The following is a 23,765-nucleotide window of genomic DNA, read 5'->3' as shown; positions in this document are numbered from 1 at the left end:
GTAGGCCTTCACCTTACTCTCTCTCTCCATATTATGGTAGGCCTTCACCTTACTCTCTCTCTCTCCATATTATGGTAGGCCTTAACCTTACTCTTTCTCTCCATATTATGGTAGGCCTTAACCTTACTCTCTCTCTCCATATTATGGTAGGCCTTAACCTTACTCTCTCTCTCCATATTATGGTAGGCCTTCACCTTACTCTCTCTCTCCATATTATGGTAGGCCTTCACCTTACTCTCTCTCTCTCCATATTATGGTAGGCCTTCACCTTACTCTTTCTCTCCATATTATGGTAGGCCTTAACCTTACTCTCTCTCTCTCCATATTATGGTAGGCCTTCACCTTACTCTCTCTCTCCATATGATGGTAGGACTTCACCTTACTCTTTCTCTCTCCATATTATGGTAGGACTTCACCTTACTCTTTCTCTCCATATTATGGTAGGCCTTCACCTTACTCTCTCTCTCTCCATATTATGGTAGGCCTTCACCTTACTCTCTCTCTCCATATTATGGTAGGCCTTCACCTTACTCCTTCTCTCCATATTATGGTATGCCTTAACCTTAATCTTTCTCTCTCCATATTATGGTAGGCCTTTACCTTACTCTCTCTCTCCATATAATGGTAGGCCTTAACCTTACTCTCTCTCTCTCCATATTATGGTAGGACTTCACCTTACTCTCTCTCTCCATATTATGGTAGGCCTTCACCTTACTCTCTCTCTCTCCATATTATGGTAGGCCTTCACCTTACTCTTTCTCTCTCCATATTATGGTAGGCCTTAAGCTTACTCTCTCTCTCTCCATATTATGGTAGGCCTTCACCTTACTCTCTCTCTCCATATTATGGTAGGACTTCACCTTACTCTTTCTCTCCATATTATGGTAGGCCTCAACCTTACTCTCTCTCTCTCTCTCCATATTATGGTAGGCCTCAACCTTACTCTCTCTCTCTCTCTCCATATAATGGTAGGCCTTAACCTTACTCTCTCTCTCTCCATATTATGGTAGGACTTCACCTTACTCTCTCTCTCCATATTATGGTAGGCCTTCACCTTACTCTCTCTCTCTCCATATTATGGTAGGCCTTCACCTTACTCTTTCTCTCTCCATATTATGGTAGGCCTTAAGCTTACTCTCTCTCTCTCCATATTATGGTAGGCCTTCACCTTACTCTCTCTCTCCATATTATGGTAGGACTTCACCTTACTCTTTCTCTCCATATTATGGTAGGCCTCAACCTTACTCTCTCTCTCTCTCTCCATATTATGGTAGGCCTCAACCTTACTCTCTCTCTCTCTCTCCATATTATGGTAGGCCTTCACCTTACTCTTTCTCTCCATATTATGGTAGGCCTCAACCTTACTCTCTCTCTCTCTCTCCATATTATGGTAGGCCTTAACCTTACTCTCTCTCTCTCCATATTATGGTAGAACTTAACCTTACTCTCTCTCTCTCCATATTATGGTAGGCCTTAACCTTACTCTCTCTCTCTCCATATTATGGTAGGCCTTCACCTTACTCTCTCTCTCTCCATATTATGGTAGGCCTTAACCTTACTCTCTCTCTCTCTCTCCATATTATGGTAGGCCTTCACCTTACTCTCTCTCTCCATATTATGGTAGGACTTCACCTTACTCTCTCTCTCCATATAATGGTAGGACTTCACCTTACTCTTTCTCTCCATATTATGGTAGGCCTTAACCTTACTCTCTCTCTCTCCATATTATGGTAGGCCTTCACCTTACTCTCTCTCTCCATATTATGGTAGGCCTTCACCTTACTCTCTCTCTCCATATTATGGTAGGCCTTCACCTTACTCTTTCTCTCTCCATATTATGGTAGGCCTTCACCTTACTCTCTCTCTCCATATTATGGTAGGCCTTCACCTTACTCTTTCTCTCTCCATATTATGGTAGGACTTCACCTTACTCTCTCTCTCCATATTATGGTAGGCCTTCACCTTACTTTCTCTCTCCATATTATGGTAGGCCTTCACCTTACTCTCTCTCTCTCCATATTATGGTAGGCCTTAACCTTACTCTTTCTCTCCATATTATGGTAGGCCTTAACCTTACTCTCTCTCTCCATATTATGGTAGGCCTTAACCTTACTCTCTCTCTCCATATTATGGTAGGCCTTCACCTTACTCTCGCTCTCCATATTATGGTAGGCCTTCACCTTACTCTCTCTCTCTCCATATTATGGTAGGCCTTCACCTTACTCTTTCTCTCCATATTATGGTAGGCCTTAACCTTACTCTCTCTCTCTCCATATTATGGTAGGCCTTCACCTTACTCTCTCTCTCCATATTATGGTAGGACTTCACCTTACTCTTTCTCTCTCCATATTATGGTAGGACTTCACCTTACTCTTTCTCTCCATATTATGGTAGGCCTTCACCTTACTCTCTCTCTCTCCATATTATGGTAGGCCTTCACCTTACTCTCTCTCTCCATATTATGGTAGGCCTTCACCTTACTCTTTCTCTCCATATTATGGTATGCCTTAACCTTAATCTTTCTCTCTCCATATTATGGTAGGCCTTTACCTTACTCTCTCTCTCCATATAATGGTAGGCCTTAACCTTACTCTCTCTCTCTCCATATTATGGTAGGACTTCACCTTACTCTCTCTCTCCATATTATGGTAGGCCTTCACCTTACTCTCTCTCTCTCCATATTATGGTAGGCCTTAACCTTACTCTCTCTCTCTCCATATTATGGTAGGCCTTCACCTTACTCTCTCTCTCCATATTATGGTAGGCCTTCACCTTACTCTCTCTCTCCATATTATGGTAGGCCTTCACCTTACTCTTTCTCTCTCCATATTATGGTAGGACTTCACCTTACTCTTTCTCTCCATATTATGGTAGGCCTTAACCTTACTCTCTCTCTCTCCATATTATGGTAGGCCTTCACCTTACTCTCTCTCTCCATATTATGGTAGGCCTTCACCTTACTCTCTCTCTCCATATTATGGTCGGCCTTCACCTTACTCTTTCTCTCTCCATATTATGGTAGGACTTCACCTTACTCTTTCTCTCCATATTATGGTAGGCCTTAACCTCTCTCTCTCTCTCTCCATATTATGGTAGGCCTTAACCTTACTCTCTCTCTCTCCATATTATGGTAGGCCTTAACCTTACTCTCTCTCTCCATATTATGGTAGGCCTTCACCTTACTCTCTCTCTCCATATTATGGTAGGCCTTCACCTTACTCTCTCTCTCCATATTATGGTAGGCCTTAACCTTACTCTCTCTCTCTCCATATTATGGTAGGCCTTAACCTTATTCTCTCTCTCTCCATATAATGGTAGGCCTTAACCTCTCTCTCTCTCTCTCCATATTATGGTAGGCCTTAACCTTACTCTCTCTCTCTCTCCATATTATGGTAGGCCTTAACCTTACTCTTTCTCTCTCCATATTATGGTAGGCCTTAACCTTACTCTTTCTCTCTCCATATTATGGTAGGCCTTCACCTTACTCTCTCTCTCTCTCCATATTATGGTAGGCCTTAATCTTACTCTCTCTCTCTCTCCATATTATGGTAGACCTTAACCTTACTCTCTCTCTCTCTCCATATTATGGTAGGCCTTAACCTTACTCTCTCTCTCTCTCCATATTATGGTAGGCCTTAACCTTACTCTCTCTCTCTCCATATTATGGTAGGCCTTAACCTTACTCTCTCTCTCTCTCTCTCCATATTATGGTAGGCCTTAACCTTACTCTCTCTCTCTCCATATTATAGTAGGCCTTAACCTTACTCTCTCTCTCTCCATATTATGGTAGGCCTTCACCTTACTCTCTGTCTCCATATTATGGTAGGCCTTCACCTTAATCTCTCTCTCCATATTATGGTAGGCCTTCACCTTACTCTTTCTCTCTCCATATTATGGTAGGCCTTCACCTCTCTCTCTCTCTCCATATTATGGTAGGCCTTCACCTTACTCTCTCTCTCCATATTATGGTAGGCCTTAACCTTACTCTCTCTCTCCATATTATGGTAGTCCTTCACCTTACTCTCTCTCTCCATATTATGGTAGGCCTTCACCTTACTCTCTCTCTCCATATTATGGTAGGCCTTAACCTTACTCTCTCTCTCTCCATATTATGGTAGGCCTTCACCTTACTCTCTCTCTCTCTCCATATTATGGTAGGCCTTAATCTTACTCTCTCTCTCTCTCCATATTATGGTAGGCCTTAACCTTACTTTTTCTCTCTCCATATTATGGTAGGCCTTCACCTTACTCTTTCTCTCTCCATATTATGGTAGGCCTTCACCTCTCTCTCTCTCTCCATATTATGGTAGACCTTCACCTTACTCTCTCTCTCCATATTATGGTAGGCCTTAACCTTACTCTCTCTCTCCATTATATGGTAGTCCTTCACCTTACTCTCTCTCTCCATATTATGGTAGGCCTTCACCTTACTCTCTCTCTCCATATTATGGTAGGCCTTAACCTTACTCTCTCTCTCTCCATATTATGGTAGGCCTTCACCTTACTCTCTCTCTCTCTCCATATTATGGTAGGCCTTCACCTTACTCTCTTTCTCTCCATATTATGGTAGACCTTAACCTTACTCTTTCTCTCTCCATATTATGGTAGGCCTTCACCTTACTCTCTCTCTCTCTCCATATTATGGTAGGCCTTAATCTTACTCTCTCTCTCGCTCCATATTATGGTAGGCCTTAATCTTACTCTCTCTCTCTCTCCATATTATGGTAGACCTTAACCTTACTCTCTCTCTCTCTCCATATTATGGTAGGCCTTAACCTTACTCTCTCTCTCTCTCCATATTATGGTAGGCCTTAACCTTACTCTCTCTCTCTCTCCATATTATGGTAGGCCTTAACCTTAATCTTTCTCTCCATATTATGGTAGGCCTTAACCTTAATCTTTCTCTCTCCATATTATGGTAGGCCTTCACCTTACTCTCTCTCTCTCCATATTATGGTAGGCCTTAACCTTACTCTCTCTCTCTCCATATTATGGTAGGCCTTCACCTTACTCTCTCTCTCCATATTATGGTAGGCCTTCACCTTACTCTTTCTCTCTCCATATTATGGTAGGCCTTCACCTTACTCTTTCTCTCTCCATATTATGGTAGGCCTTCACCTTACTCTCTCCTCTCTCCATATTATGGTAGGCCTTAACCTTACTCTCTCTCTCTCCATATTATGGTAGGCCTTAACCTTACTCTCTCTCTCCATATTATGGTAGGCCTTCACCTTACTATCTCTCTCCATATTATGGTAGGCCTTCACCTTACTCTCTCTCTCCATATTAGGGTAGGCCTTCACCTTACTCTTTCTCTCTCCATATTATGGTAGGCCTTAACCTTACTCTCTCTCTCTCTCTCCATATTATGGTAGGCCTTAACCTTACTCTCTCTCTCTCCATATTATGGTAGGCCTTAACCTTACTCTCTCTCTCTCCATATTATGGTAGGCCTTAACCTTATTCTCTCTCTCTCCATATAATGGTAGGCCTTAACCTTCACCTTACTCTCTCTCTCCATATTATGGTAGGCCTTAACCTCTCTCTCTCTCTCTCCATATTATGGTAGGCCTTAACCTTACTCTCTCTCTCTCTCTCCATATTATGGTAGGCCTTAACCTTACTCTCTCTCTCTCTCTCCATATTATGGTAGGCCTTAACCTTACTCTTTCTCTCTCCATATTATGGTAGGCCTTAACCTTAACCTCTCTCTCTCTCCATATTATGGTAGGCCTTAACCTTAACCTTACTCTCTCTCTCTCCATATTATGGTAGTCCTTAACCTTACTCTCTCTCTCTCTCTCTCCATATTATGGTAGGCCTTAACCTTAATCTCTCTCTCTCCATATTATGGTAGGCCTTAACCTTACTCTCTCTCTCTCCATATTATGGTAGGCCTTAACCTCTCTCTCTCTCTCTTTCCATATTATGGTAGGCCTTAACCTTACTCTTTCTCTCTCCATATTATGGTAGGCCTTAACCTTAACCTTACTCTCTCTCTCTCCATATTATGGTAGTCCTTAACCTTACTCTCTCTCTCTCTCTCTCTCTCTCTCCATATTATGGTAGACCTTAACCTTAATCTCTCTCTCTCCATATTATGGTAGGCCTTAACCTTACTCTCTCTCTCTCCATATTATGGTAGGCCTTAACCTTCACCTTACTCTCTCTCTCTCCATATTATGGTAGGCCTTCACCTTACTCTCTCTCTCTCTCTCCATATTATGGTAGGCCTTAACCTTCACCTTACTCTCTCTCTCTCCATATTATGGTAGGCCTTAACCTTACTCTCTCTCTCTCTCTCCATATTTTTTTGCAGGAAATTCTGACATTTTGCATGGCAATATGTTTGTTGACCTGTGTCTTGATTGAACCATATTATGCGGTAAATATGCGGTGATTGGCTGAAAATGCAAGTTGTCTTTTTGTACTGCGGTGATGGGTCAGGTTAATGCGAAAATATTGCGATGATTTGGCTGTTTTATACTGAAATAGTGCGATGATTGGTCAAATTTGCAAGCCCAACGCATAATATGCAGGAAATGTTTGATTTGCCAAAAAAATGTGCGATCACAGAATCCTGGAGGGACTGCTACATATTATGGTAGGCCTTAACCATGTTCTAACAGGCACATCATCAGTTAGGGAGGTTTATTTTTAAGTTAGGACACAAGTATGAACACACAAGCTTTCTGTTCTATGGCCCTCTCTCTCTTTTCTCTCCTTCCCTCGCTCTCCTCTCCCCTCTGCCTCTTCTCCACCTATCCCTCACCCTCTCTTGCTCCCCCTCTACCTTCCGCTCCCTCTCTCCTCTATCTTCTCTCCTCTCTAACCCTCTCCCAGTGTCGCTACAATCTGCATAGAGAGACATTTGTCATCATTAGCTGGGCCCTGACAGTTGGCACCCAGATTTTCTCATCTCCACCACGGGAAATTACGAACCCTTCAGGCCTTATTTGGGTAACATGGCCTAATTTCATCATGGGCCCAGCCACCAGCATTTCATTACAACACAATCCTCTTTAATCCCTCCCTTTGCCTTTGTTTTCTGCTGCGCTGCTGTGTGCTTTGTTACTGGAAACATAGTGTTGAAGGGAGAGAAGGGCTGTGCAATTAATGTGAGATTCATAATGGGCTCCTGCGCTGCAGTAAAGATGCTCTGGTGGAGTATCACAGGGTAACACAGGGTCAGTGGGCCCATGATTACAGTGTCCACCTTTAGACAGGAGAGGAGACGTCTCCTACACATGAAGATTAATCACTCTGCCTCTGTTGCTTTGTTGCCTTCCGCTCTTATATACACGAGACGATTTGTTGCCTTCCACTCCGTATACGGAGAGTGAAGGTGCCTCCTCATGTCTGTTCTTATATGTATACGCTATACACTGAGTGTACAAAACATTAAGAACACTTGCTCTTTCCATGACATAGACTGACCAGGTGAATCCAGGTGAAAGCCATGATCCCTTACTGATGTCTCTTATTAAATCCAGATGATGAAGGGGAGGAGACCAGTTAAATAAGTATTTTTAAGCCTTGAGACAATTGAGACATGGATTGTGCATGTGTGCCATTCAGAGTGTGAATGGGCAAGTAAAAAGATGTAACTGCCTTTGAACGGGGTATGGTACTAGGTGCCAGGCGCACCGGTTTGAGTGTGTCAAGAACTCAAATCAAATCAAATTTTATTTGTCACATGCGCCAAATACAACAGGTGTAGCCCTTACAGTGAAATGCTTACCTACAAGCCCCTAACCAACAATGCAGTTTAAAAAATACAAATAACAAATTAAAGGAACAAGTAATTAAAGAGCAGGGGTAAAATAACAATAGCGAGAAAATATACAGGGGGTACCGGTACAGGGTCAATGTGTGGGGGCACCAGTTAGTCGAGGTAATATATACATGTAATATGTACAGAACTGCAACGCTGCTGGGTTTTTCACACCCAACAGTTACCCATGTGTATCAGGAATGGGTTCACCACCCAAAGGACATCCAGCCAACTTGACACAACTGTGGGAAGCATTGGAGTCAACATGGGCCAGCATCCCTGTGGAACGCTTTCGACAACTTGTAGAGTCCATGCCCTGACAAATGTATGCTGTTCTGAGGGAAATAGGGGTGCAGCTCAATATTAGGAAGGTGCACCTAATGTCTTGTACACTCAGTGTAAATACAGTCAGGTCCATAAGTATTTGGACAGTGACACAATCTGCATCATTTTGGCTCTGTACGCCACAACACGGGATTGGAAAGGAAACAATCAAGCTGTGCTTTAAGTGTAGACTTGCATCTTTAATTTAAGGATTTTCTAAAAACTATTGTATGAATCGTGTAGGAATTGCAACCATTTTTATACACAGCCCCCGAATTTTAGGGGCTCAAAAGTAATTGGACAAACTAACATAATCATAAATTAAATTGTGAGTTTTAATACTTGGTTGCAAATCCTTTGCAGTCAATGATTGCCTGAAGTCTGGAACCCATAGACATCACCAGATGCTGGGCTTCTACCCTGGTGATGCTCTGCCAGGCCTTTACGGCTGCTGTCTTCAGTTCCTGCTTGCTCTTAGGGCGTTTTGCCTTCAGCAAGTGAAATGCATGCTCAATTGGATTCAGGTCAGGTGATTGACTTGGCCATTGCAGAACATTCCACTTCTTTGCCTTAAAAAGTATTGGGTTGCTTTTGCAGTTTGCTTCGGCTCATTGTCCATCTGCACTGTGAAGCGCCGTCCAATGAGTTTTGAAGCATTTGGCTGAATCTGAGCATATAATATAGCCCTAAACACTTCAGCATTCATCCTGCTGCTTTTGTCAGCAGTCACATCATCAATAAATACAAGGGAACCAGTTCCATTAGCAGCCATACATGCCCACGCCATAACACCACCTCCACCATGCTTCACAGATGAGGTGGTATGCTTCGGATCATGAGCAGTTCCTTCCCTTCTCCATACTCTTCTCTTCCCATCATTCTGGTACAAGTTGATCTTTGTCTCATCTGTCCATAGGATGTTGTTCCAGAACTGGACAGGCTTTTTAGATGTTGTTTGGCAAACTCTAATCTGGTCTTCCTGTTTTTGAGGCTTACCAATGGTTTACATCTTGTGGTAAACCCTCTGTATTTACTCTGATGAAGTCTTCTCTTGATTGTTGACTTTGACACAGATACACCTACCTTCTGGAGGGTGTTCTTGATCTGGCCAACTGTTGTGAAGGGGCTTTTCTTCTGTCATCCACCACAGTTGTTTTCCGTGGTCTTCCGGGCCTTTTGGTGTTCCTGAGCTAACCAGTGCGTTCTTTATTTTGAAGAAAGTACCAAATAGTTGATTTGGCCACACCTAATGTATTTGCTATCTCTCTGAGTGGTTTTGTTCAGCCTAATGATGGCTTGCTTCACTGCAGTGACAGCTCTTGGACTTCATATTGAGGGTTAACAGCAACAGATTCAAAATGCAAATGCCACACTTGAAATCAACTCTATATCTTTAATCTGTTTACTTGTAGATGAATTAATGCGGGAGTAACACACATCTGGCCATGGAAGAGCTGAGCAGCCAATGTACAATTAATTTTGGTTCCTTAATAAAAGGGGGGACCACATCTAAAAAGTGCTGTAATTGCTACACCGTTCACCCAATTTGGACATAAATACCATCATATTCATTATTTAATTTCAACTCCAATATGCTGTGGTAGACAGCTACAATAATAATAACTTGGTCAATGTCCAAATATGTATAGACCAGATTGTATATATCTTACAAAAACAAACATGAGGGGGCACCTTTCCTCTCCCTGGCAAAACAACCTGGATATTGCACTATAAACTAGTCTCCAAACCACAAGCCTGTACAATACTGCTACTCTAACAGCTTCACAACAGCAGAGATGTTAACAGATAACAGAATAATAACATATCAGGACACTGCTCCCATCTCTTACTAATAGAATAGGGATACGTAGTCAGTTGTACAACTGAATGCATTCAACTGAAATGCGTCTTCGCATTTAACCCAACCCCTCTGAATCAGAGAGGTGCGGGGGGCTGCCTTAATGGACTTCCACGTCTTCGGCGACCGGGGAACAGTGGGTTAACTGCCTTGCTCAGTAATACCTTAACACAGTCACATAGAACAGATACAGAGTTTATCTGTGTGATTATACAGACAGGAGAAGCCACAGGCTGCATCACAAACGACACCCCATTCCCTATGTAGTGCACATATAGCAAATACCATTGGGCCCTGGTCAAAAGTTGTGCACTATATAGGGAATAGGGTGCCATTTGTGATGCAACATAACATAAGCATTTCTACACAGTAATGCCATGGGCACATACAAAAACAGAAAAATATGTGATCGCTCACAGAATGTTATGCTGTGTATTTTTTAAATGGCAGACCTCTGATAATACCTCTCATTTTCTGTGTTATTATGTGAAGCCGTGTTGGCAAATAAAACTAAATTATATTTAATTATATTCATGCTAAATTGATGCAAATACATGCATGTCATTCATCAGAAAGGCTGACAAGCGTTCCATATTGAGGAGAGGAGGGAGGTGGGTGGCAGAGGAGAGGAGGGGCACAACAGAAGCTGAGATAATTCGTTAATTTCCCCTGTTCCCACCCCCCCTCTCTCGCTCTCTTCTTTCTCTCTCCCTCTCTCGCTTTTTCTCTCCTCCTCTCTCTCCCTCCTCACTCTCCGTGAGTAGTGAGGAGCCAGGAGTGTTGTCCACTCCTGGCTCCTCACTAGGAGTGTTGTCCACTCCTGGCTCCTCACTAGGAGTGTTGTCCACTCCTGGCTCCTCACTAGGAGTGTTGTCCACTCCTGGCTCCTCACTAGGAGTGTTGTCCACTCCTGGCTCCTCACTAGGAGTGTTGTCCACTCCTGGCTCCTCACTAGGAGTGTTGTCCACTCCTGGCTCCTCACTACTCACAGAGAAAGTCTGCTGACAGGAGAGCTGTATCTCAATCCTTCTCTCTGCAATATCTAGAATCCTTTGTTCTTGACTCCTCCTCCTCAATCGTATTGGAGGATAAGGTCCAAGGTCCCTCCCCTCTGACCTTTTTCTCCAATCTACTTTGAGAAGGATGCGAGTTCAGAGAATGTGAGGAATCAAGGAAATATGAATCGAGAAAGAGGCTAACACAAGGAGGCTGCTGACACGAGGAGGGGGTATAACAGATGAAGAAAGGTGGGGGCCGGAGATCCAGAGGGGGTCGAGGTGGAGGGAGGATCCAGAGGGTGGAAGGCACAAGGCCCAGAAATTAACGGGCTACCCCACAGAGACACCATATTGTCTAGAATAATGATATTCAGATTATTAAAAACCCCAATGACAATGTCATTTTGAGATGAATGAATTTTGTGGGGGAACATGTCAGTGAGTCCCCACCCCGAGAGGGTTAAGAGTATTATTCATCCCAGTGTGAGGCCTAATGCTGATCACACATGTCTTAAATGCCACCCTCTTAATCTGAGTCCTATTGCACTGCCACTCCATTAGAGACTGTTGGTATAATCTGGAGTTGACTTGGTGACTGAACCTCTCCTTGGCTGCCCTCCATCCCCAGTCCTCTATAATGCACAGCGAGATAGATGACAGAATCACATGGATGACCTTATTTGTCATGTTCTAACAGGATTATAAATAGAGACACACACTGAGTATTATTATCCTCAATTAGCTGACTTTAATGGCCACATTATGAGATGCTGTTATTACTATTGAGACTTTTAAATTGTTTAATATGGTCCGTCTTAATCAATATTATTATGGTTTTAGCAGGGTTTGGTCTTAATCATTTACACTAATGGTGTCTATAATGCACCACGGTATTGTACTTTCATAAAAACTTTTACACTGTCTGGGGCGATGGATTTGTGGCATTGAAAAATTATGTTATATTGTGAACTTAGACTTGTAATTGTCAAGCTGAAAAATCGCATGTCCATTTTCAGTCCGTTGTGTGTGTGTGTGTGTGCGTGATAAACTATGGTGTCATCACAAAGCCATTTCAGCTATTAGACAAGAACTGTTGACCCCATGCCAGACCACTGACAGGAGGATCAGTCTTACTAAAAGAAAGAGAAAAATGAAGAATGGAGGGAAAAAGGAGAAGTGCAGTAGAGGCCAGCTCTGGAAACAAAGAAGCCTTCTACACAGAGAGGCTGGGTCACATGGTAGGAAGTAGAAGTCATTGTATTGATTTACACAATCATGCATAAAACTAGAGGGTCAGAGATTGGCTGAAATTAGGCTGGGTCAGAAATAGGTTCTAATGAAATTAGGCTGGGTCAGAGATAGGTTCTAATGAAATTAGGCTGGGTCAGAGATAGGTTCTAATGAAATTAGGCTGGGTCAGAGATAGGTTCTAATGAAATTAGGCTGGGTCAGAAATAGGTTCTAATGAAATTAGGCTGGGTCAGAGATAGGTTCTACTGAAATTAGGCTGGGTCAGAGATAGGTTCTACTGAAATTAGGCTGGGTCAGAGATAGGTTCTAATGAAATTAGGCTGGGTCAGAAATAGGTTCTACTGAAATTAGGCTGGTTCAGAGATAGGTTCTAATGAAATTAGGCTGGGTCAGAGATAGGTTCTACTGAAATTAGGCTGGGTCAGAAATAGGTTCTACTGAAATTAGGCTGGGTCAGAAATAGGTTCTAATGAAATTAGGCTGGGTCAGAGATAGGTTCTAATGAAATTAGGCTGGGTCAGAAATAGGTTCTAACCCATATCTGCTATTGTGGATCTTACACATAGACAATACAGGATAGCGCAGGATAGTGTATCTGAGTAGAGTAGAGTAGAACAGGTTGTTAGTGTTGATCTATAGTAGAGTAGACCAAGGGTGTGTTCAGGACGACAGAACGGTGTGCAACGTTTAATTCACACACAAATGTACCTCAAAGGCTGTTGAAGAAAAGTGTGCACCGTTTTGAGGAAACGTGCAATTCAGTACAAACCGTCACGCAACGCAGCAAACGTTGAATCGAACTGAACGCACCTCAGGTTGTTAGAGCTAAGCATTAACATTTCCATGTAGATCTGTGTAGGGTAGTCCAGGTTGTTAGAGCTAAGCATTAAAATTTCCATGTAGATCTGTGTAGGGTAGTCCAGGTTGTTAGAGCTAAGCATTAACATTTCCATGTAGATCTGTGTAGGGTAGTCCAGGTTGCAGCCACATTCTTTAGATTAAAGAGGTGATAATCCTGAAGAAAAGCCCCTCCTCTATCACGCAGAGGGATGACCAGCCTCGTGGCCACACTCACACACAGTTTGAAGTCGACTGTAGACTAGTCTGGATCTAATAAAGGCCAGTATACCTGCTGATCTACACACACACACAGACAGAGACAGAGAGAGATGGAGAAGAGGTGCGGGTTTTCCTTCCATCTCTCTCCATATGGAACCAGTATAGAAAGTCCTACATTCACAAAACACTCCATGAAAGTGACCAAGAAAATTCTAAACTAGGAAGTGGTAGCTAGTTTTGTCAATATCTAACCCCAAACGATTTCTGTTGACTATCCATCTAAAATAATAATCACGGTTAAGAATATAATAAACTATATTTCACACTTAATTTGAATTAATAGTTTCATTGTAGACCTTTAGGATGTGCCTAGCGTAATCATGTGTTTTCTTGGCAAGGTCTATCCCAGCACACCCATGTGTTGTCATATCTGTAATGTCTGCCTGGTAACAGTGGGACATTATTAATTATGATTGGGCTGATGCTGCTGACAGAGACCTCTAGACTGGCTGGCATGATAGTAGGAGACAAATATCCATCACACACACAGAGATATTACATTGGGAACTGACAAGGTGCAGTCTATCCTGATAATTTGTGGTTCTGTGCAGCAAAGTGTTGGTGCAGATGAGTGTAAACGTCTTTATGTCCTGTACCTCTGCCATTTAAAGTCTTCTTCAAAGCTCAAACTGAACCATCTGAGACGGGAAGCCACGATGATAACTACTTATTAAGCTAGAGATGGTTCAGAGATAGGGAGATAGTTCGGTGATAACTACAGAGATTGTTCGGGGATTTGGTGTGCAGAAACATGCAGCAACTTCGTCATCATAGAAATATCTAGTCTACTGGTGTTGTGCATAAATGTCTTGCTTCCATTGAGGTCTTGATAACACAATGAACTGTGTTATATTAGTAATACGATTGGAATAGCTAAGGAGTATTATTGTAATAGTAATATGAATATTGTAGGCCTAGCCTATGTAGAACTCATTTACTTCAGAAAAAAATACTAGGCCTACTCAACTCAATGATATATATAATTAGGCTAAAATAATAATCACAATAATTATAACATTGTTTTTTTTAATGCAATTGTTTAAATTTTGTTTAATTGGTTCTTTCATCATATTCGTGATAAATGTAAACACTGCTCTCACACAACACTCACCGGGAATGATGTCTACAATGTACAACATCAATACTTTGTCGAGTATTAATAGAAATGGCCTGCTTTTGAAAACCTTGAGTTCACAACCTGTTCATGCTGACAAGACACCGTCATACAATATCGTGGACTATATAATCATCGGAATGACGTATTTCAACCAACTAACTAGATGCTTGGAATAAAACATTTACCATTGTTGAAAAATAATTAATATAGGAAATATATTAAAAAGCCTACACATGTATAGATTACAGTCTTACAAATGTAACCTTTATTTAACTCGGCAAGTCAGTTAAGAATACATTCTTAATTACAATGACGGCCTACATTAATGGCAGTATCGATGCCATCTTAATTTTTCTTCACTGAAAAGATGTGTCCTACTTAATTTGACAAGTTCATCCTTCAATTAATGAGGGATATTAGGCCTATTTCATACATTGGAATAATGAAGAAATATTAACATTCATATTCAAAAACGTCTTCATTGAAAAATACGCCTGAAAATGTATTTGTACAACACTGTAAGAAAACAGTTAACTTCTAAAGGGCTTTGGGCCTTTATGTTATCATTAGCCTATTTACGCTGGAAAAGAAAACACCGAAAATTAACCGGTCCAATATTTTTTAACTACTAGGATGTTGCATACATGCATAATTTCCAAAATAACCATGCGATTTCACAGGCCTAATAATTATACAATGGCCTAGCCGACTGACATGCTACAGATGTAAATCCATATTCTATAGGCTATTTCAACATGCAGTAGGATATCTTTTTTCTAAGGACACTGCATTCCAAAGTCCTATTTGAAATGTCCCTGTAGAATAGATTTAGCAGTGCGAATCTTCAGTCAAAGCCCAAAAAATCTAAAATAACCAAGACATAACCCCACGCAACAACTGTCATCAAACCTGTCATTCTAGTCGTCGTGTCTAATATTAGATCAGGTACCGTCCAGAGGCTGTGCACAATACAGACACTAATCATCAAGAATAAAACAAAACGAAAATAAGAGTAAACGAGAATAATAAACACGAGAAAAATACAACGTAAAATACATGTTTTATTCAAAACAAATAAATACGCAAAACCCTGGCATATGTTAGAGCCTAACCTACTGTAGCATTCAACCAAGCAGTTTCAAGTGAGCAGTTGAAGAAAATGCGTAAGAATTTCAAAAACACAGCCTGAAAGAGAGTAGAAAAGGGGTCTGTTTTTTCTGTCGCCAACGCGTAGGTGGACTTCCGATCCTCGAGACTACTACCTTTAGTTTAAACTGTATATAAAACCCGGGGATTAATTTGTTGTTGATAAACTGGAGGCGGTAACGAATCAGATTGCGATTGGACATCCTCGTTCATAACCCTCCCTTTATAATTTCCCGAAGAGCGTCCGGGCTGTTAAACACAGAAAGACTCAGCCGCCTCCACGACGCCCTCACACACACAGACAGACAGCACCGCGCACTTTCATATGCGGATCCATAACTATAGCAGTGATTAGAGAAATAACAAAAACGAGGTTGTTTCGACTACTGACGTGAGAGGGTGTTTTATGGATTTTTGAAAATTATTCGCAAATCTAAGTACATACATTTTCCAACTGCAGTTCAATGCAAAAGCGTATGCTTTAGACCGGCGAGGTTATTACGCATGTGCCCCAACAAGCAATAATAGGCTTGGTTGGGACTTTTGGAACACATTTTTTTTCTTTTTAATAGCGTTCTTTCTTCTCTAAAATTGGCTCCCATACAAACAGCCGCGTTGGATCCGTCGGCTTACTGCGAGACTCCGGTCTACAACCCGGATCTCTGCCCTAACATGATAGCCGCCCAGGCCAAGCTGGTGTACCACCTCAACAAATACTACCAGGAGAAATGCCAATCTCGGAAGGCGGCCATCTCCAAGACCATCCGGGAGGTGTGCAAGGTGGTGTCGGACGTCTTGAAGGAGGTGGAGGTGCAGGAGCCCCGCTTCATCAGCTCTCTCAGCGAGATGGACAACCGCTTCGAGGGGCTAGAGGTCATCTCCCCCACAGAGTTCGAGGTGGTGCTCTACCTCAACCAGATGGGGGTATTTAACTTCGTGGATGATGGGTCTCTGCCGGGCTGCGCCGTGCTCAAGCTGAGCGACGGCCGCAAGAGGAGCATGTCTCTCTGGGTAGAATTCATCACCGCCTCCGGCTACCTCTCTGCGCGCAAGATCCGCTCCAGATTTCAGACCCTAGTGACGCAGGCCGTGGATAAATGCAGCTATAGAGATGTTGTCAAAATGGTGTCTGACACCAGCGAGGTGAAGTTACGCATCAGAGACAGATACATCGTTCAGATCACCCCGGCTTTCAAATGCACCGGGATCTGGCCCCGCAGCGCAGCGCACTGGCCCCTACCGCACATCCCCTGGCCGGGGCCTAACAGGGTAGCCGAAGTAAAGGCCGAGGGATTCAACCTTCTCTCTAAAGAGTGCTACTCGTTGAACGGAAAACAAAGTTCGGCAGAGAGCGACGCCTGGGTCCTGCAGTTCGGCGAGGCCGAGAACCGCCTACTGCTGGGAGGTTGCAGGAAGAAATGTCTGTCGGTCCTCAAAACGTTACGAGACCGGCACCTTGAGCTGCCTGGGACGCCCCTCAACAACTACCACATGAAGACTCTGGTTTCTTATGAGTGTGAAAAACATCCACGGGAGTCTGACTGGGACGAGAACAACCTCGGGGACCGTTTGAACGGGATTCTATTGCAGCTTATTTCGTGTTTGCAGTGCAGGAGGTGTCCCCATTACTTCCTGCCTAATCTAGACCTGTTCCAGGGGAAACCTCATTCTGCTCTAGAAAATGCAGCCAAACAGACCTGGCGACTTGCGAGAGAGATTCTGACCAACCCCAAAAGCTTGGAGAAACTCTGAGGTAAATACATGTGTGTTATAGTGAAGGAGGGTCAGCGAGAGGCCTGGTGATGTATCAAAGGACTATGGACAGAAATGGTCACAATGCCTCTGTTTTATTCACGGTCTTGTAAAATGTGACTATCCTCTGACGAGGAAGAGGTTTACTCTGATATCACTTTTATGACCCATAGTCAAATATGACCCTTCTCTTAACTCTATATGGTGATTTCGGAGCAAATTGTACCATCAATCCACATTCAAGGTTAGGTTTCATTTCAGTATTAATCTTTCGTTATTTCTCTCCATGCCCACGGTTGTCTAAATCGTTTATTTGCTTAAATGCTTTAAAATAAAGCCCCCATACAAGCCTTGAATAAATATTTATACTGTAAATACATTCATAGGTTGTGAAATTGTCAATGTTGTCCTGTGACATGTAAACTTAGGAGTTCAATTACACCTTTTGAAGTAAAATGTTTTTTTTTATCTGGTAGAAAATACATTCATTTAGTACATTCATTTCAGTAATAGTCTGCTGTATCTGTTGTCAGTGGACATTTTCTAATTTTGAAAGTTTACATTTTGATGGTACTATTTGTTACATTTAAAAAAAAAACATTCCATAAACATACTTGAATTCTTATTTAAAGTATACTCGATACTTTTTTGTTTGTACCTTGCTTACATGATAAAACCTGAAAATAAGAAAATATATGAATACAGTCTAATTGAGAAGAAAAAATGCACTTGAAATACACTGGATTATAACATTTGTGATCTGATTTTTTATTCCTGTCTCTGAATTAATTTAAAGAGTTAGCCTAATAAAAAATAGCTATGTAATATTTGTGTCCCAATCATGATTAATTAAATGTATAACTTGTATTTTTTCATATATAGGCCATATTTCTTGTATGCATCATACATGGGTATTTTATAAGCCTAGTGTTTAACCCGTTTTAAATTACGCAAATATAGTTTGTCATTTCTCTATTAATTCCGGCTATAAACCTACCCTCCATATTGTATCTATCAGGTTGTCTACGTTATAATAATAGGCTGTCTATTTAAAAGCTTTTTATAGGCGTAATGCTGTTGGAAAAAAACAAATGTATGAGAGGTACGGTTGGGGTTAGACATTAGGCCTATATTTCTAATATACCGTGCACACGAAGAATGCGCAAAACAGGTGTTTTGAACGCGTAATTGTGTAAATGTCTAGGTTACAATCTTAGTATGCGCCTAATAGTACTAGTAGTTATGCCATGTCCATACACAGTCGCTATATTTATAAACAAGGATAATATTGGTGTAAAATCGAACAGACCTCGTAGGCTCTCGTTTGATGACATAGGTTTACTGGTTTTGAGGGGCTCAGAATATCAATAAATGTGTAAAATGTTGTATGCCTACAGGTCAGGTTCTCTCCAGAGGCCTGGGTAGGTTTAAGGCTCGTCTACATCCCGGGACTCCAAATGGCACAACGTTCCAATTGGACCAAATATTTTAAAACGCTCCACAATCTCCTAATGGTTGAATTCTTGCACATGGGCGAACCTGAATAATTATTTGAATCTCTAAATGACATTTTGTGTCTTGTAAAAGAAAGGAACCTGGGGGCATTGCGGGCCCAGCCAAAACATGAACATGAATCAGTAAAGTCAACTTGAATGTGAACAAAAGCTTGTGCATATCAAACAGAAAGGGGAAGTGGCGATTGGACTTACCGTGGAGTCAAGCCGTTTGAAGGAGGGGTCATCCTCGTCCACTTCGAAATAGATCTCGGTCGTCGTGATGGAGATCGTCCCTCGCGCCACTATTACTGGGGCCACGAGCTGGGCTGGGGTGCTGAGAACCACTGGGCCTATAATGCGTAATACACCGTGCATCAGATATAAGGACAAACAAAACATGGTCTTTAACAATTCCTAACAAATAATCGGATTTGTTTGATTGTGAATTATTATCAAATTTGAGTCTACTTCGATTTAGTCAGAGCACATATTGAGGCGATGTAATGTCTAGGATGCAAATTCTACAATTTCTTCTTAATTTGGGCACATGCACAGTTCTTAATTATCACGGTAACAAGTCTGTATTCAGAGTTTATTTTTTATGCAAACTCGAATTACTCGTTCAGGTTAAACACAGAACACGGCTCCATTTTGGGTTGCACTCTGGAGACTATAAAACAGGTTATCTTTAACCAAATCGCCAGTCGGCCAATTAAACAAGCATATAGGCCTATATACATTCTAGGCTTACAAAACGATTTGAAGCTAATTTACATAAGTAATAACCAGTTTAACTAAAGGCGCGTGCTGTGCAATAGGGCCAGCAGTATGATACGGTCTATCAGAACTAAACCAGAGATGAGGAGCGCTTGCCAATATGATGAATGTTCACTTATAACCTATAGGCTATTATTATGCATATTCATATTTTTCATAACAATTATTTCAGTTACTATAGCAACATCTGGGGCCTCTAAAAGAGAGACACAACACCACCCCAAAATGATTGTGACAATTTGCATAGCATCCTAAACGAAAAAAATATTTTTGAAACAGTTTCTTTGAGGGAAAATAAAAGCTTTTGCATTTGTGCTGACAATATCCGTTCAGTATTTATTTACGATGGTTTTTTGATCCCTGGTCAGCTGATGGGATCACATGCCATCTCTCTTTTTGTCTCCACCCGTCTTCCTCCCCATCTCCATCTCTCCTCCTGTCCTCTTTTCTCCCTCCATTCTCCATGTTCTATTTGGAGCACTATCGCCGAGGCGCGTCAGCGCCAGTGATTTGTCTCGAGCTTAAATGAAAGCTCTTGAAATTGGGATATTTATCGATCGCGTGAACTCCAAAGAGTCACTTTAATGTCTCGTCAATCTTAATCCTGTGCTCCTCAGCCAATTATGCCTGATACTGTTGCGAGATTTCAAGTGGATTTTGGTTTCAATTCCCTGGGCGCTCTTTCATTGTGCTCACGGAGCGTTCAGGAATAGTGGAATCGGCTTTCCTACTCTTTCTCGCTGCCTGCCCTATAGCTGTCTGTATTAAACTGATCTTATCTGATTACACCATCACCGTTAAATATGTGCTTTACAAGCTGTAGTAAACATGTAATATCCCGGGTCTAATAACGTTACAGGTGTATTTATTGTATGCCTATGAGAACATATGTCCCTAACATGCCTCACAACATATTCATGAATAGATACTACAAAATACACGATTATCTATAATGTATAGCCTACAATATAGGCCTACGTGTACATATAACGTAATATTATACAATATAATTACTGCGTTGCTCTCACAGAACAGAACGCAATGCTTTTGAACATGGAGCAAAACGTGACCAAAACATCACTGTCATTATTATTGATTAGCCTATGTAATTATCTTGTAATGACAGCTGTTCTTAGTGTTGTTTCCACATTGAGAGAAATATTAAACCTGCCCCATGTTAGGCTACATTTGAACAGAGAATTAGGCCGACGTCTCAATTAACGGACAGATATTGTTTTATATTCGATGCTGTTTGCAAGAGATTCCCAGCAACCTAAAGGGTTTGTCTTTCTGCAACATAAACTCTCTATTCAAAGATCTCTAGTCTACTCCCCCTCGGAGAGCGCGAGAGAGAGAATAAAAAGACGTTGGAGGGTACAGAACCATTGTGTTGTGGCCTGAAGGGGCTCTGGTACATACAGAGACAATACAGCCTTAATCCACTGGATCCACCGCGCTACAGGGACGGGATTAAACTGTAATCTCTCTAGGTATACTCCATAATTAGGAGTTAGTATTAAAACGTTTACACGATAATAATAATAAATTATACACGTTTCCATATGCCAAAGGACTGGATTCTGATAATACGTGAACTATAATGCTAGATCTTTGGAGCCTTTTGTTTCTTCTTTTTAGAAGTTATAGTAGTAATAATAATATTTACACACACACACACACACACACCTTTGACTTGGATGGTCTTCAGAGTAATATTTCAGAAACATGTAAATTGTACATTGAGCAAATAATTCAATTTATAGCTAAAATTATTCCAGTTATAATATTCTATTACATAGTTGCAGTTTCTTGGTGTTATTCTGTGTGTACTGGTAAACTGTTAAAAAGTCTGCTCTGATGAAGACAGTCACAGTGATGTCACTGCTACACAGACACAAGGCATTCTGGGTAGTGTCATAATTAAAACAGCACTGTACATTCTCCCACAGTCCTGAATGCCCAACATTCCTCTCAAAGGCTTGAATAAGTCTAAGAAGGGCACATAGGCCATCAGTGTGCCTTTAGGGACGCAACCTAAAACTGTCCCATTTCCTGTCATATATACAATAAAGATTAATTTCTTAAACAATGTAAGGTAGACAGTGATATTATATGTAATTCAACACATCCTGAGCAGTGTACTTTTTTTATGGGGTTTTGTCTAAGTATTTATGACACTATTATCTTGCACTCATAAGGCTAATTATTACCCATGTAAGGGATACGAGAGAGAGAGAGAAAGAGAGAAAGAGAGAGAGAGAGAGAGAGAGAGAGAGAGAGAGAGAGAGAGAGAGAGAGAGAGAGAGAGAGAGAGAGAGAGAGAGAGATATGAACGGTGAACTTCACTTGTTAGGGCATGATAATGCACCCTTGAGAGAGTACAGAATGCCTGTTTTTGACTGGTCCATCCAAAGGTCTGTCAGTTAAGATCATTAATTTCTCAACCAAAACAGTAAACAGCCACTATCTAAATACAACACCTCCCTCTTCCATCCCCTCCTCTCCTTGTGTGATTTGGGTTACAGATGAGTAGACAAAAGGAGTGTGTTGATGCCAGTGAGAGCAGACGGTGTTGCCAGTGTTCAGGGGGAGTGAAACTAATCATGGGTTTGGTAACCACAGGGCAGGCTCCACCCACCCCAATAGCTAGCTGAGCCCAGGGTAAGCCACACCTCCACTGGCAGCAGACACTGGCCTGATGTTTGGTTGGCAGGAGGAGAGAGAGAGGAGGAGGAGGAGAGAGAGAGATATGGGGGAGAGAGAGTTAGAGGGATAGAGAGAGACAGACAGACAGAGAGTGAGAGAGAAAGAAAGAGAAGGAGAAAGGCTGTCAACACACAGGGATGATCTCCCACTTAGACTGCTCAGGGCAGAGAGAGATAGAGTTTAGATATAGAGCACACAGACTGTAGCATATAGATATAGAGCACATAGACAGAACACTACCTAATGTCCAGGACTTCCGAAAGGTCAGTCTGAGATAGCGAGGGCTCCCCTTCTGGTCAGAATGTGAACATACCTTTAACTTTACCATGATGCAATAAAAACAAATATTTCTTAAGGGTTTTTGAATGGTTCCAAAAATAAATGTTTCGACCAACATTTTTAATAAGGTTGGAATTGATGTAGCTGGATAAAGAAAGGTTCAATTTTGAAATCTCTGTTTTCATTGTAACTGGTTGAGTTGATTTTGGATGGTGTTTCTTTATATATAAAGGCCAGTGCAGTCAAAAATGTGATTTACCTATGTTTTATATATATTTCCACACTATGAGGTTCTAATAATACTGTGCAATTGTGAAAATTATGATGATGTCCTTTCATTGTAAGAGCTGTATGAAAAGACCGCCTAAACTTTCAGCCTATTTTTGTGGGATGGAGTTTTGGCCTGTCTGGTGACATACCCAAGTGGTAAATTTGGGTGCGTTCGTAAATTTGCTCTGGCTATCTAATCCGATTTCAGAGCACTCTCGTCTGAGTGTACAAGAGCGCAGAATAGCTGACGAATTTACGAACGCTCAACACCCATTGAATATGGCCGGTGTCAGTAAACCTCGGCAAAAAAGCATAATTAAATTGTTGCAAGCAGCACAGTTACAGTCACCAATGCTCTGGATAACATGAAAAAAGCCTAACCAGCTCTGCTAGGACGAGAAAAATGGTCAGAGTTCTCTCATTTCTGTTTGGAAGTAGCTCGCAAGCTAGCTAACTTGTTTTTATTTATTTATTTTTTACCCCTTTTTCTCCCCAATTTTGTGGCATCCAATTGGTAGTTACAGTCTTGTCCAATCGCTGCAACTCCCATATGGACTTGGTAAAGGCGAAGGTCGAGAGCCGTGCGTCCTCTGAAACACAACCCAGCCAAGTCGCACTGCTTCTTGACACAATGCCCGCTTAACCTGGAAGCCAGCCGCACCAATGTGTCGGAGGAAACACCGTACACCTGGCGACCATGTCAGCATGCACTTGAGACCGGCCCGCCACAGGAGTCGCTAGTGCGTGATGGGACAAGAACATCCCTGCCGGCCAAACCCTCCCCTAACCCGGACGATGCCGCACCACGGGTCTCCCGGTCGCGGCCGGCTGCGACAGAGCCTGGACTCGAACCCAGGATCTCTAGTGGCACAGCTAGCACTGCGATGCGGTGCCTTAG

General features: G+C 41.9%; 2 protein-coding genes across 5 annotated transcripts in view; one reads left to right on the top strand and one right to left on the bottom strand.

Moving 5' to 3' along the window:
* The window catches only part of LOC139548896 (neurobeachin-like), a 354,477-nt gene that overhangs the window by 94,936 nt on the left and 235,776 nt on the right, over positions 1-23,765 (bottom strand). For all 4 annotated transcript variants that reach the window (XM_071358831.1, XM_071358832.1, XM_071358833.1 and 1 more), the window contains one exon: positions 19,049-19,185. In XM_071358831.1, coding sequence (XP_071214932.1) covers positions 19,049-19,185 — 137 coding nt within the window. The remainder of the gene's footprint in view (positions 1-19,048; positions 19,186-23,765) is intronic.
* Positions 15,545-18,164, top strand: LOC139548899 (putative nucleotidyltransferase MAB21L1). Its single transcript, XM_071358838.1, has one exon. The coding sequence runs from the start codon at positions 16,260-16,262 to the stop codon at positions 17,337-17,339; it is 1,080 nt and encodes a 359-aa protein (XP_071214939.1). The 5' UTR covers positions 15,545-16,259; the 3' UTR covers positions 17,340-18,164.

The sequence above is a fragment of the Salvelinus alpinus genome, chromosome 22, assembly GCF_045679555.1.
Source record: "Salvelinus alpinus chromosome 22, SLU_Salpinus.1, whole genome shotgun sequence".
In the NCBI taxonomy this organism is placed as follows: domain Eukaryota; kingdom Metazoa; phylum Chordata; class Actinopteri; order Salmoniformes; family Salmonidae; genus Salvelinus; species Salvelinus alpinus.
The sequence above is the reverse complement of the archived record's forward strand: the minus strand, read 5'-3'. Positions and strand labels throughout refer to the sequence as shown.

Bases quoted from the DNA above. Each gene is read 5' to 3' on its own strand.
- LOC139548899 (XM_071358838.1), top strand. From the start codon at position 16,260: ATGATAGCCGCCCAGGCCAAGCTGGTGTACCACCTCAACAAATACTAC.